The sequence below is a fragment of the Colossoma macropomum genome, unplaced genomic scaffold (assembly GCF_904425465.1).
Source record: "Colossoma macropomum unplaced genomic scaffold, Colossoma_macropomum, whole genome shotgun sequence".
NCBI lineage: Eukaryota > Metazoa > Chordata > Actinopteri > Characiformes > Serrasalmidae > Colossoma > Colossoma macropomum.
In genome coordinates, this window is record NW_023494792.1 from 28,003,190 (window position 1) to 28,017,390 (window position 14,201).

The window sequence follows — 14,201 nt, forward strand, 5'->3', positions numbered from 1 at the left end:
ACTTTATATAACATGGCATGACCGAAAAAGATTAATTAAAAACAACACAAAACAAAAAAGCCAGTGTGGTGATATCAGTGGTTCTCGGTGGTCCTGGACATCCCCTGTTATTGCTTTTCCTGCATTTTAGCTCAGTAAGGGTTGTTACTGAGCTGATTATTTGGATCAGGTGTGTTGAGAACAGAGAAAAACTCTGAATTATCACTGATCTAGTCTGGTGTCACTGATACACTAACATTTAGCTGTGCATGTTTGTGTGTGTGTGTGCGGGCTGTTTCTGAACATTTGGGGGCCTCAACATCCCACACCCTACCCACCCCAATTATATTCTTTTGTATGCAAGAATAGAACAAGAATTATTATTTCTTGCTAGAGAAACAATATAAGAAAACCACTGGACACACTGCACTGTCTGATAAATAATATTAATATATATATATATATATATATATATATATATATATATATATATATATATATAGTTGATGACGCACACACACACACACACAGTCATATGCAATAGTTTGAATACCTCTGGTCAAATTACGCAAGTGGTACATTGATTTTCTAAGTGAATTTTTTTTCTGCAAACTTTAGAGCACAATGTCTGTTTATTTGCTGATTTTATAACTGATATTGGAAAATAGTGTCAAAATTTCACAATAAATTAAAGAGAAATCTAGTTTTATGGGCTAGAAAACCATCTGAACTAATTGCATATTACATAAGCGACACCAACAGAGATTAAAATGTTTAGAAAATTATTAGACAGTTTATTCTCAATAAACCATTTTGAACCATAGGACAGATCTCATTAAATAAACTTTCAGAACTGGGGCAGAACTTTCAAAAGATCACCAGCTGTGTAATGTTAACAGCAGGATTTCTTCATATAATGTCATATGCAAAGTGTACAACTGCTGTTTGGCTGAATTGAACATATTGGAAACAAATACGTGAGTATGTGATATTTTCACCCTGAGCTCTTCAGTATGACCCATTCTACTGCCAGTGTTTGTCTGTCAAGATTACAGGGCTGTGTGCTTGATTTTAAACATCTGTTAGCAATGGATTCAACTGAAACACATGAACTCAATTATTAGGAGAGGTGTCCACATACTTTTGGCCATACAGAGTATACAGACACACACCTGGTGGTTTGGTGGGCCCCATTTTTTGCTGTGAATAAACACTCGACAGGGCTGCTGTAATCTGAGAAAAGTCACTGAAACAGTTGCTTTCTGTGAAAAATAGGATATTTGTCATCAGTGGAAGCAAGAGGAGGCCAAGGCCATACACACAGAGCACAAGGAAAACACCCTTCAGATCTCTTCTGGATCTGTTTTAATGAGACACTGTACTTGATTTATTGTGTACGGCTGCCACTGTGAAGGAACAACAATGTTCACAACACCAAGAAAGACCTATTAATCTTATCCGTTGTTTTCTTTCTTTTTTTTGGCAAAAGCATGTGTCCTTGTCTCTTTCTGTACTCATGAAAACATTGGCCAGATCTGTGAGAACCGTCCACATAGACAGCCCTCTGCGTCAAAGATGGGAGATAAACAGGCATTGATTAAGTGTGGGAGTGATTATGATGTATAAATGCATTGCAGTTGTCTGATCCAGGCTCATTTGTTCACCACACTGCCAGCATGCTCCTTGCCTGGGCCTGCAGTGTACTGCTCCTGGGGTGTGTTGTTGGATCACCCCTCTACCACAGTGACACAAAGAACAGTACAAGGTAAGATACCAATAACCACAGTGAGCTCCATCAAAGCTGGGACCTTGTTTAATTGTTTTATATCAGTCTTTTCTAATACTAAACAGGTATTTCAATGCCTGACTCCAAAACATTAAAGGTCAGTGTCTTTTTCCTTCCCTGTAGTGATAATGGGGCACCTCCCCTTCCAGTGAACTCAGAGGCCAACTCCTCCAACACTACTGTGTAAGTATAATGCTCTGTCAATTTCTTGCTTGGATATTAACTGGAAGATTATATTAGCCAGTACATTATGTTTGACTGTTTGCCACTGATAGGCTTAGTTTCCTTAAAGGGGAATTCCACCAATTTTTCAAAATTTTTGCATAATTCAGGCAATGTGAACAAAGTCATTCAGAGTGGTTTGATGTAAAATGCTCCATTCTACCGAAAATGATCAGCTTTGGTGTCTTGAGTCTTTAATAACCAAGTGTTATGTTGTCTACAATGCAAACATAACCATTTTATGTGCTGTGCAAAACCAACAGTGTCTTCAGAGATTTTATATGTAATGTTGATCATGGTAAAATAGTGATAAATCTGGAATTTTTTGAGGACTATTTTGCCTCATACCACCCTTAATGTAACTCTACACTGGGAATGGCTTTCTAAAAAAAAACAGGCAGTGTACTCATAACCATTTCAAATAGTAACTTTCTGTGAGGGAGCTTTTAGAAGCATTAAACTCTTCAGACATCTGGTTCCATTTAATTATACAGAAAATTTGAAAAATCTGTGGAATTTGACTTTAATAGCATGTTTTGGGGTCATTGTGTTTCCACAGCTTTCTGAGATTTACACAAATTTTAAGGCCTTTAAAGAAAACTCAAATATTCCTAAATGATTGTTAATACTTTTAGGCCTCCTTTATTAATTAAATACTTGCATTTACTCTTTTAAGCGGGATTTATCAAAGCCAAGTAAACACGCAACATCTTCCACGTTTATGCACTTCAGCCAGTGATAACTTAGCACAGCATCCTGGAGAATTAGCTCATAATAAATGGCTGAATTAAGTCTCATCTGTTTATAAGACTTTGTCCCAAAACTAAGCTTAGAACATTCTGTGTTCTAGCCCATAAAAGTGGTTGTGAAGCTGGACAGACTGTGTTTAAACAGTTCAGACAGGAGGCATTAACTTACTACAAGTTCATTTTTCTCACTACTTATACTTGTATGCAAAACTTTGTGCGCCCCTGGTCAAATGACATGTATATTTTGTGCTTTATTTTTTCCAATATGTTCAACTCAGCAAATAAATAGAAATTGTGCACTAGAATTTGAAGAAAGATGGCACATTTACATTTTCTTTATGGGGGAATTCCACCTATCTTTCAAAATTCCTGCATAATTCAGTGGTTGAGATGAAAACAAAGTCATTCAAAATGGTTTGGTGTGAAATGGTTCATTTGTAGAGAATCTCATTGACTCAGATTTCTTTACAGCGGTGGTTATAGGAACCAGGAGTCGCAATGTCTACAACACAAATATAGACATTTTATTTACTATCCAAAACCACCAGTAAATCTACATGTGTCTACTGAGTTTGTTACTACTGAGTTTGTTAGTATAGGTATGAGTATTATGAGTATACTATTTTGCCTCAACCTGCGTGTATCATTATGTCCTGCTTGCATTTTTAAAAAATACATTTTAGGCCCAAAACTTTTCTCAAAAAGATTATGAACAACTTTCCAGGCATCAAGCAGACTATTTGTAACCATTTAATGTAATAACTTTCTGTGAGGGAGCTTTTAGATGTCTGGTTCCCATCATAACCACTGTGAACAATTCTGACTCTGTAAATTTCTCTAGAATAGATCATTTCACACCAATCACTCTGAATGACCTTGTTTACATCTTAATTATTTGATAATGTAGATATTTTGAAAAATTAGGGGAATTCCCCATAATTTCACTTAGAAAATCAGCAAAACGTCATTTGACCAGGGCCCCAGGAGAGGACTAAACACAAAATATTCTCACGAAATAAAAATTATTGAAAGGTGACTCTTATATTTTATTTTCAGCTGAAGTGTGTGAGCGTACCATACAGCGTGGCAGCAGCATTGAATTAGACACGAGAAACATTGCAAATGTAATAGTAATGTAATAGGCAAATGCTATTTTACTGAACAGGCAGCAAGGAAAAACCATCACTACTTGCTAGTAAAATGGCTTAGATAGCAGGCAGGTCCCATTCAACCATACAACTCTCCTTTATCCGTGCCGTCAGTCGCTTCTGATCGAGCTCCCGACCTGGAAAAACGCTTCAGATTGTGGAAATTTGTGGCAAGGGGCAAATCAGGCTTAAAATCAGACAAATAATTGTGCAATGTATTTGCAACCTAAGCTAACAACAACAACCTCCTACCGCAAATGTGGCACCTCCCAAAAGCCTCCTCAGGCCACTGCATGGCCACACCCTCCGCGCTCCCACAGCAATGCAAGCCAGGATGCGCGATGCTACAATAGTTACAGTTTGTCTTCACTAATTAAATACTTTTAGAGGTGATTGTGGAGGAACCGTGGATAAAATGAACGCTGGTTTGTGTTTCAGACAGACAAAAGTAACAGGTTCATAATGACCGTACATGATGATGATTTGCCCATGACTGATAGCGTACTGTGGTTTGTTCCCAGTGACTGTGAAGGCCCCTTCTGTGGTTCTGCCCAGAACTACACTGAGTCAGGGTAAGTGTCTCGCGCACGGCCATATGCCCTGCCTGTTTGTAATGCAGGTGACTATATTACCAAGACCCACCAGCTACAAATGCCTCAGAGCGGCAGCACTGATTCAGAATCAGATCCTTCATCCAGTCAGCCAGTCTTACTCAGTGTCATATGACTGACTACAGCACAGGAAGCTGTGTATGTGCGTAGCTTGAACAAAACAAGACAAAAACAAGAAAGCATCAACAGGTCTCTGTTTAGATGCTGTCCTTGACAATTAGGACAACATGTTTTACAGTGGTGTATTTGTACCTTGAAACCGCAACCATGACACAAACTGCAGGCTGCTTGTCTCAGCTTTTTGTTGCTTTTATGTGTAGTTGCACTTAAGTATTTTAGTAGTTTCATAGTAGACTTAGTAATGTTATAGATATAACTGTTATAGATATAACTGTTGTTACAATTGGACTATGTAGCCTCTTAAGCTCCAAAACACACTTCGTCATATTTTTCATAACTTTAATATTTCTAATATTTCTAATATATAAGCTACATTCAAAAGGTGGGGGTCATATGAGAGATGTAACTGTCTTCTTTCCAGTCAAATAGATGGGTAATGTAATTTTAAACCCTTACAATAGTAGAAGCTGAACTCACCATTTTTTTGTCTACTGAAAGTCGACCCATTTTTTCACAAATCTGGGCTATAAACTATAAACAGATGGCGTCTCTTCAGTGATCTGCTCTGTAAAAATTATTTTTATAAAAAAATACAAAGAGCGTAACATGTTCTGTTAATTTGAGGGGAGCTTTTACAAAAAAATAAAATAAAAATTTGCATTAATTTCATGCAGTTACTGAATAATTTGCCTTAAGATTTGGTCATGTAAATTCAGATGGACAAACCAAAATAGACCCTGGAGCATAAGAGGTTAATAAACATACTACTGGATTTACTTCAGTGCTACTTTTTAAGCTATGCTGCACCTAACATTTACTTAAATACATTTTAAATTATATTTTAATATCACTAAATAAACATAAACACATTTTACAAATTAAAGTTGTATTTAAGTTTACTTTTGTAAAACATAATTAAGTGTACACTTATATATACTTAAAGTTTATTGAAGTAATGTAAACACATCTTCTATGCCTACAAGTGCTTTTCTATTCTAAATTGGAACAACTGATGTTGCAATGAACTTAAACAGTTGCTATGACACACGTTGCATCAGCTCCTACTATAAAAATAGTTTCTAAAAGACATTTTTATTTGTCTTGTTTTATGCATGGAGGGTAACTTTTTCGTTTTTGCTCCAAATTGTTTTCCAAAACCTTCGGGCTATATCTTTAAATGCATTGAACATCATTTCAAAGGTAGCTATTATTTGCTGTCTTTGCTGACAAATTACAGAATGTTTAAAAATGTCATTCTAAATGCCAACAGCTTTAATGAGCACTATTTGTACCGTGGCCTTTTCACACTGTCAGTACACAACACTACTCCAAATCTAACGTGCAGCAATTATCACAGTGAGAGGAGCAGGACTGCAGATGATAAACACGCACACAACATGTGCATGTCCTTCACCAAATAACAGCCTTACACAGTCGAGTGCAAAAGTTTGAACATCTCTAGTCGACCTACACATTTTTGTTGATTTTCCAGGTGAAAATAACTTAACACATCCCCTTCAGTGAACACAATTCTACACATTTAATGCACATTTCTTGATTATTTGCTGAATTTAACATACTGAAAAAAATATACATAAAACCCCATCTGTACAAAAGATATGGCATATTTTTCATTTTATAAGCCAGCACAACATGTACAGAAAACACACTCAAATATGGCATTTTCTGCAAATTTGAAAGCACAATTTTTATTAATCTGCTGAGTAACATAAAATAAAAATGTGCCATAACTTTTGCACAGGCCACAATTTCTATTCCTTTTTCTATTTTCTATTTGTTAAATTAGGCCATATAAATGGTTGACCTGAAACTAAAATCCTTTTTTATTTTACCAGAAATGCTACATTAAGCTCCAGTGGAAAAAGGTGGGCGATCCTGTTTTTATAACATGTTTGTATTTAACTGAATGTGGTACAAAAAAATGTACCCACAAGTCAGAGTAAATGAAAGGGCTGTTACAAACATTTAGACTGCATGAACTGCTTAAAAAAGATGGTTCTTCATATTGATGGAGAATGTGTTATATATAGTTCTATATAGAACCTTTTTAAAAATGGTTCTATATAACACCAAACTATTGTTATGATGTCAAACTCACAATAGAAGAACACTTTTTGGCGCTATATAGAACCGTTTTTAAAAAGGTTCGGTAACACATTATTTGCATAGTACACTTTAGATGCTTTGTAGATACTTAATTTACTTTTAAATTACGTTCAACTAAACATCTACTAAATTTTCTTTACCTCTAAACCTGGCTCTAATCCTTACCCTAACCTTAACCTCAACCTAAAACCTAAGCCCAACCCTTACCCTGGTCCTAGCCCTAACCCCTTTCCAAATCCTAACCCTAAACTAACCGCTGTTTAGAATCAACAGATAGTTTGTTAACAGTTTGAACATCTGTAGATAATCGATAGGCGACTATAGTGGACTATCCAAATAAAGTGAGACCAAAGATTATATAAATCTAAAGAGCCATTTCACCATACAATTTAACCATAAAATGATTCTATGTAGAACTGAACAAAACCGTTGCCTTTACTAAAGAACCCTTGAAGAACCATCTTTTTTAGGTGTGTAGAGGAGGCGGAAAAAATGAAGCTATGAAGCTGCTTTGGTCTTTGCTGTGATGACACAGTTGATTAAAGCGGTGAGGTTGAGGACGTATAAAGACGCTTTGCGTTCACACTATAAATGTTGTGGTCATATGCGGCCCTGACTGCCTCCGAAGGTGGTTTTAGTGATCGGTTACCTGTATTTAGCGCTAATTAGATCACCCAGAATGCATGTTATGAATGGGGCCTGAGATGCTTCTGAGACAACGTGCAGTTCACAGCTGGCAAGAAAAAGAACTGTATAGCACAAACCTCTCAAGAAAGCACAGTGCTGTAAAAGACATGTTGTCAACACAGGTTCTTATTTCTGAACATAACTAGAACTGATATCAAAATCCAATATAGCACCTAGCGAGCCCATACCCTGGTCAAAGTACCAGGGTCACTAGCAGAAACAAGCTTAATCATAGCACGGTTTTGGTTAGACTGGAGTGTATGAATCTGTTTCTACATTAAACATTGCTATATAATGGCATACACTTGTGATTCTCAGTGTAAACACAATTAAAGACTTTATTAGCATTTCTGAACCCTATAAATAGAACCATCTGACTGATAACATGACTTACACTCTGGAGGCTCTGTCTATGAATCATTCAAAGCATCATGGGGTGCAGGAATAAGGCGGACAGAACCTTTACATAACATGAAGGTTCTTCAAACATCTAGAAGGTTCTTACATTTAGAAGGTTCTTCACACTCACAAATCTCTCATGATTATTTAGGGAACCAAAAGTACTTCTTCCGAGGCATCACTCAAAAAACTCTGTGGCACATTTTTTGTAGAGAGTGTAAATTAGATCTATTCATAACACTTTAATGATACAGGTATATGGATCATTCTAGCAAATTGGTTCAGAGTTAGAGTTGAAAACACATTTTGGACTTTACTTTGGACTTTGAGAGAGCCTATACCTTAATTATGTTTATTTTATTAAAATAAATGACTGAACATTCCATTTTGTCACTAATAAACAGGCATAACACTACAAAAACTTTACCATATGTTTCAGTGGTGACAATTTAAGCTAATTTTGAGCAGAACCCAAAAACACTAGCCAGTACACGGCTAGCAAACACAGCTTTGAACAGTTGTACACACATAAAATTATACCAATGTTCATTAAAACACAAAAAAGTTACTAAATTGCAGAAAATATATGTTTCAATTTTGACAATTCATAATATTACACACTGATTTTCAGACTTTAGGACACATTTACTTTAAAACAATGAGATCTAACTGCTCACCATGTGGCCATGAGGGACAGGGATGCAGTCTCACTTCCTGCTCTAACATGCAGGGGTGTGGCTAAAATAAGGCCCCTCCTACAGACTAAAACTCTTTGGGTACATTTTTGGAATAAAGTTTTTCCATTCAAAAATTCATAATAAACCAAATTCTTTCAACTTTAAAAGAATTAAAAAAGATCTTGGAAAAAAAACACACTGAAAAATATTCTTAAAAACAGTAAGTATTTTCAGAAGCTGAAATGTAGGGCTTAGTGTTTGGGACAGACATCTCCCAACAAAAAATCATCACATATTTCCTGTAAGGTCTGAATACTGAATTGTTTTTATAAACAGTTTTTTTTATTGTGGAAGCTGATTTGGTAGAACAGTCCATATATTGAAAAATGCACTCAAATCAGATGGCATTTTAACCTGATTATAGTATCAGGTTTTGCACACCAAATCTCCTGTATAGATTGCTGTTTTTTTTCACAATTACTTACAAAAATAAGACCTGTACACTTTTTAACTGTAGATGTCTGTGTTCTCTTTAACATGAGTAACAACTTCCTTTCTTTTTTGTGCTTTTGATAGGATGTTTCTCCTGCTTCCTCCCCCTGTGATCTTCAGGTGCTGATTTGATCTTTGAATCACAGACTTGTATTCAGTGAGAGATTGATTTTCTATAGCTGGCTTCACTGAAACTTGCTGATTTGACCTCAAAAGTGAATTGTGGAAGTATTTCTAAAGCGAAAGTGTTAAAATGTCCATGTATGTGTGTTTAGGATGTCAGGGACTCGAAAAGCAGGCTGCATTTTACCTACATGTGCTGTGCACCACCTGTCTGAGAAGCTCCAGGCTGGAGATGAGTCAGCTGGAGATACCCATGACCCTTATGGGGTAGGAAAGAGATGAGGGCCAAAAAGGAGGAGGATCCTTCTAACACATTTCTTCTGGAAAGAAAAATCATTAATAATTTCAGGGCTGCAACATTTTGGCATTTGTAATTTTGATGATGTAACATAAGCCACCCAAGTAAGATTTAAAGTTATTCATACTGGACAGTGCTGTTGAAATGACCTTCATCGTGTATCAACTGCTCTTTTTTTCTTAAATAAAATTATCTTCAATTTTGTTTCTGTCAAGGGCAGAATTTTTGAACACATTATATCATTATTAGATTTTTTCTGTCACTCTGTATGTTTACTTAGATCTTAAAAATGTGATAAAGCCATATGCCAGACGTTTGAACACCGAAGGTAAAAATAACGTTTTGTTGATTTTCTAAGTGACAATAACGTTAACACATCCTCTACAGAGAACACGGTTCTACACATTTTAATACACATTTCTTGCAGAGAAAATACTTAAATATTGCATTTTCTGCTAATTTTACTGCAACGTTTTTGTTGCACAACATTTTTTGCTTCATTTGACATATTAGAAAATATATGCCTTTTTATATGCCTCAAGTACCTTATGTTTTTTCCAATACTTTAATATGTTAAGTTTCAGAAAATAAACAATAATTGTGTATTAAAGTGTGCAGAAGTGTGTTCTCTGTAGAGGATGTCCAACTTATTTTCATTTAGAAAAAATAACAAAAACATGCAATTTGGGGTGCCCAAACCTTTGCATACAGCTATGGTTATATTTTGGACCATGAATTCTACATAGAAAAATTTGCATGCTTAAGTAGTTCTTTGCATGGTGAAACGGTTCTTCTAAATGATGGAAAATGTGTTGCATATGGTTCTATATAGCACCAAAAGGGTTCTGCTATTGTTACGATGTCAAACAATAGAAGAACCCTTTGTGGTACTATATAGAACCATTTTCAAAAAGATTCTATACAGAAGTGTATTCAACACATTTTCAATCAATCTAAAGAACCGTTTCACCATGCAAAAACCATTTAAGCATGGAAAGGTTCTATATAAGCTCATAGTTCTAAATAGAACCATTGCCTTTACTAAAGAACCTTTGAAGAACCATCTTTGTACCTTGTGCCTCCCCCAGCGACCATGCTATGAGATCCATCGTAACACTATATTGGTGTACAGTTACAGAGTAGCTCATCTATTGTCACTCGCAATGAGTCAGCCACCCTCTGTCCCATTCATCATTGGTCAGTTTCCGACCACAGAACAACTGTTGACCAGATACTATAAGAGGCATTTCGGTTGAATGAGTGACAGTTAGCCTGTGCTAGAGGTATCAGATGTTCAGGGTAAAGAGGTAGGTGTGGAGGCAGGCCTAAAGCGGGTAGTAGAGGATGAGACATCAGCTGATGTAACAAGTAGATTCAGGTGAGCTCTTGCTTGTTTGTAATAAGAGATGGGATAATAGATAAATAATAAATAATGAAACAGGATATGATTGTACACACCTGTGATAAAACAACCTCTGAAAGGGTTTGCAACCTCATGGATAACGATACAAGGAATAACGAGAAGCAGATACTTCCTTCTGCCTGACAGCCACCCACAGTGCTCAAAATCTGCGTCGGATCCTCTGCCATTTCTGGGGGCCAACTGAAGGGATAGAAGGATCCACGTAGGACGCATCTACATCAGAGTTATTCAGCTACATGACAGCTAGTCATGTTGCTGCATGCCTTTATGTCCGTCATATGTTTCGATACAATTTGATCCACAACACCCCTTTTCCCCAGAGTCTCCAGCGGGAAGCTGTTATTTGGTCCATGCAGCCTCCTGGTGGACTTTCGGTGTGGTGTGTTTTGGGCTGAGGGTTGATCACTGTGCTGAATCGAGCTGTGAATTCACCTGAAATCAACCTCCTGGCTCTGATGATATCTGTCAGTCATGTCCCTCAACATACAGTCATGGTCCCTCAGGCAGGAAGCACAAGGGGTCATGGAGTTTTCTATTGGGCTATTCTGCATGTAATCCTGATGATTGGGACAGAGCACAGAGTGTTCCAGAGGTCATGTTACACATCAGAGTAAATTTGATTCCACTTAGGGTTTATTATATTTGTTTAATTTTAATTGATAGTTAAAGTTTAAAAGCATTCTTGGTGTAGAACCCAATGTACAGCACTTCTGAATGCCCAAAGAGTCTGCAGAGCTTTGCTTCATAAAACACTGATTGGCTATTCAGTAACGTTGTGGGAGAGATGAGACCAGAACAATACTAAACCTGAACCAGAACCACAGCAAAATCAAACACAGCAGTTTGAGGATCAGCTGTCAAACATTTACACAGATCTTAAAAATGTTACTACGTGTTCAAAATATTACAAAATAATGAAGCAAGTATGAATTATTGGAAAACATAGGAAATGCACTTTCCCCTACTGCACACGTTCATGCTGCATGCAAGTACTGGCAGACTCCAAGGCAAACAATTGAGCATGACACCCACATGTCCTTAGATACACAAGATACACAGACACAGATGTATAATTCAGTATTTAGCTGTTCAGAATATAAAGAACACTAGAAAAAGAACAGGAGGATTGCTTGCAAGTAAACAAATACAATGACCAACAAACATCTGCTGGCATTGTTTTGTGGTCAAAATGATGACAGTCATTTTTCATTTTGGCAATAGTATAATTTGAGCCGAAACCTTTTATGTTCATGTTGAACACTGAGGTTATGAAATACGGCCCAAACTGTCATCTGATTTTACATGAATAAATAATTTATGTGTCAAATAGTTTCTACTCATTACATTAAAAAAACTATAAAAGTACAATGCTAAATATCCTATTTTGAATTAAAACTGAAAGCTTTGATTCAGCTTATGTTGAATGATTCCACTTAAGCTATGACAAATCACCGTACAGAAGATACATTTGAAATGTGAACTCCTGTTGGTTGGTGCCTTTTGTTTATTCATTATATTATTATGTACAGTGGGGTCCAAAAGTCTGAAAGCTCTAGGGAAATGCTTCTGTTTTGCTTTCCTTTCTAATTTGATACGATTTTCATTACAAATTCTGCTATTAGCAGTAAAACAGTTTGAGTGAAAATTAGAGTCTTTGAAATTTTAACATGAATTTCAGAATTTCTTTGTATTTGATATGTCCTTGTTTTGCTTTAATGACAGTGTGCACTCTTGCTGGCAGGAAATTCACAAGTTTATGCAAAAGCCTCTGATGATTAGATTAAAAAAGGCTAAAAAATTACCTTTTGGGCAAAGGTCTGAACATTGTGGGTGTCACAAATATGATTTAACTGAAGTAGTGACCTGGACATAGTGCAGTATCTTGAATATTCCTTCATCATTTTACTTGTTATAACTTTTCTTTGTCTTAAATTGATCAACATTCTTAAATGTCCTTTATTTCAAAGTTTTTAAAAATCCCAAATTTTCAATGTGGTCTCAAACATCTGGACCCCACTGCATATTTATAAAGAAATAAATACATAAAGAAATACATTTAACTGAAGCTGATTCAAAATGCAAATAAGTAGGCAGGTGGAGAGGCAGCTCCGTTCTTTGGTGGTAGATGTTCAAATTTCTGTAAACAATGTTGAAATGTTGTAGAAAATTAATTAACCTATTTAACTAATCATTTTAGTACAACTGTTTCATTGTGACCTGTCCACTGTGACCTGTCCAGGGTCCTGCCTTCCACCCAATGACTGCTGGGATAAGCTCCGGCTCCCCCTGTGACCCAGAAGGATAAGCGGCTTAGAAGATGTGCGTGTTTCATCTCATTTGTTTACAGAGAAGTCAACTCAGCAGGAGAAGGAGATTCCAGGGATTCCAAATGCCTTTAGTGACACTATAGTGGAACCTCTGCTGCACAGTATCTCAATGTAGTTACTGTTGTTAATAACAACAGTGTTTAAAATGTATTGCATTGCAAAATACACTCTGAGGAGCACATGCATACAAAATGACATGCTTAGAGTGGGTGGTGGGCACTTACAAATGTCTTTGGTACACATGCAATAGCATGTACAATGGCTGTACATTTGCAGTCTTTGACATATGTTAATGCCTTTTTTTTCCACAGTATAGCCTGCAGTCTGAGAACAAATAATATGCAGCAGTAATATATAGTACTCACCACAAGAGGACACTGTCACCACATAACACAAACTTGTATACAGTCATATGCAAAAGTTTGGGCGCTCTGGTCATGTTTCTAAGTGAAAATAAGTTACAAATCCTCTACAGAGAGCACAGTTCTGCACATTTTAATACACAAATACTGTTTTTTTACTGAACTGTATGAAAATAATAAAACGTCAACTGTGGTCTGTGCAAAAGTTATGGTACATTTAATATTTTATGCTTTATTTTTTCCAATATGTTAAACTCAGCAAATAAATAAAAAACTGTGCACTAAAACTTGCAGAACACTTTTTCAACAAAACATTATTTTTGATTTTATTTTGTCATTTGACCAGGGATGGTTCAACTTTTGCATACGACTGTATGTATGGATTATTCAAAAGGTACACATTATGACAATAACAACATGAAAAGCATTTACATTGATATCTTGCTGGCAATCAAGGCTTTAACCTATACATTAAAAAACTCTAATTGTGTTTCTGTTGTTCGTCACTGTGAATGAACAGGTAGCCTAGCAGTGCTTGATTACAGAGATGGTGGAAGTGACATCTGCAGAGATCTTTAAACCCTGCCATTCATCCACGGCTTAAACAGAGAGCAGCGCAGACTCACAGATCATCATTAAGAAACACACAGACATGCACAGACAGAAAAGCA

At 36.3% G+C, this 14,201-nt stretch overlaps 1 protein-coding gene across 5 annotated transcripts; it reads left to right on the forward strand.

Moving 5' to 3' along the window:
• The first annotated feature begins 1,608 nt into the window (after positions 1-1,608).
• On the forward strand, positions 1,609-9,622 carry zgc:193726 (uncharacterized protein LOC561161 homolog). Of its 5 annotated transcripts, XM_036576776.1 has the most exons (6): positions 1,610-1,744; positions 1,889-1,948; positions 4,406-4,456; positions 6,472-6,501; positions 9,082-9,117; positions 9,273-9,622. In XM_036576776.1, the coding sequence occupies exons 1-6, from the start codon at positions 1,656-1,658 to the stop codon at positions 9,400-9,402; spliced, it is 396 nt and encodes a 131-aa protein (XP_036432669.1). In that variant the 5' UTR covers positions 1,610-1,655; the 3' UTR covers positions 9,403-9,622. The 5 variants fall into 5 exon arrangements, with proteins under 5 accessions (XP_036432672.1, XP_036432669.1, XP_036432671.1 ...); XM_036576779.1 differs by lacking the exon at positions 4,406-4,456 and having other exon boundaries at positions 1,609-1,744; XM_036576778.1 differs by lacking the exon at positions 9,082-9,117.
• The last annotated feature ends 4,579 nt before the right edge of the window (positions 9,623-14,201 follow it).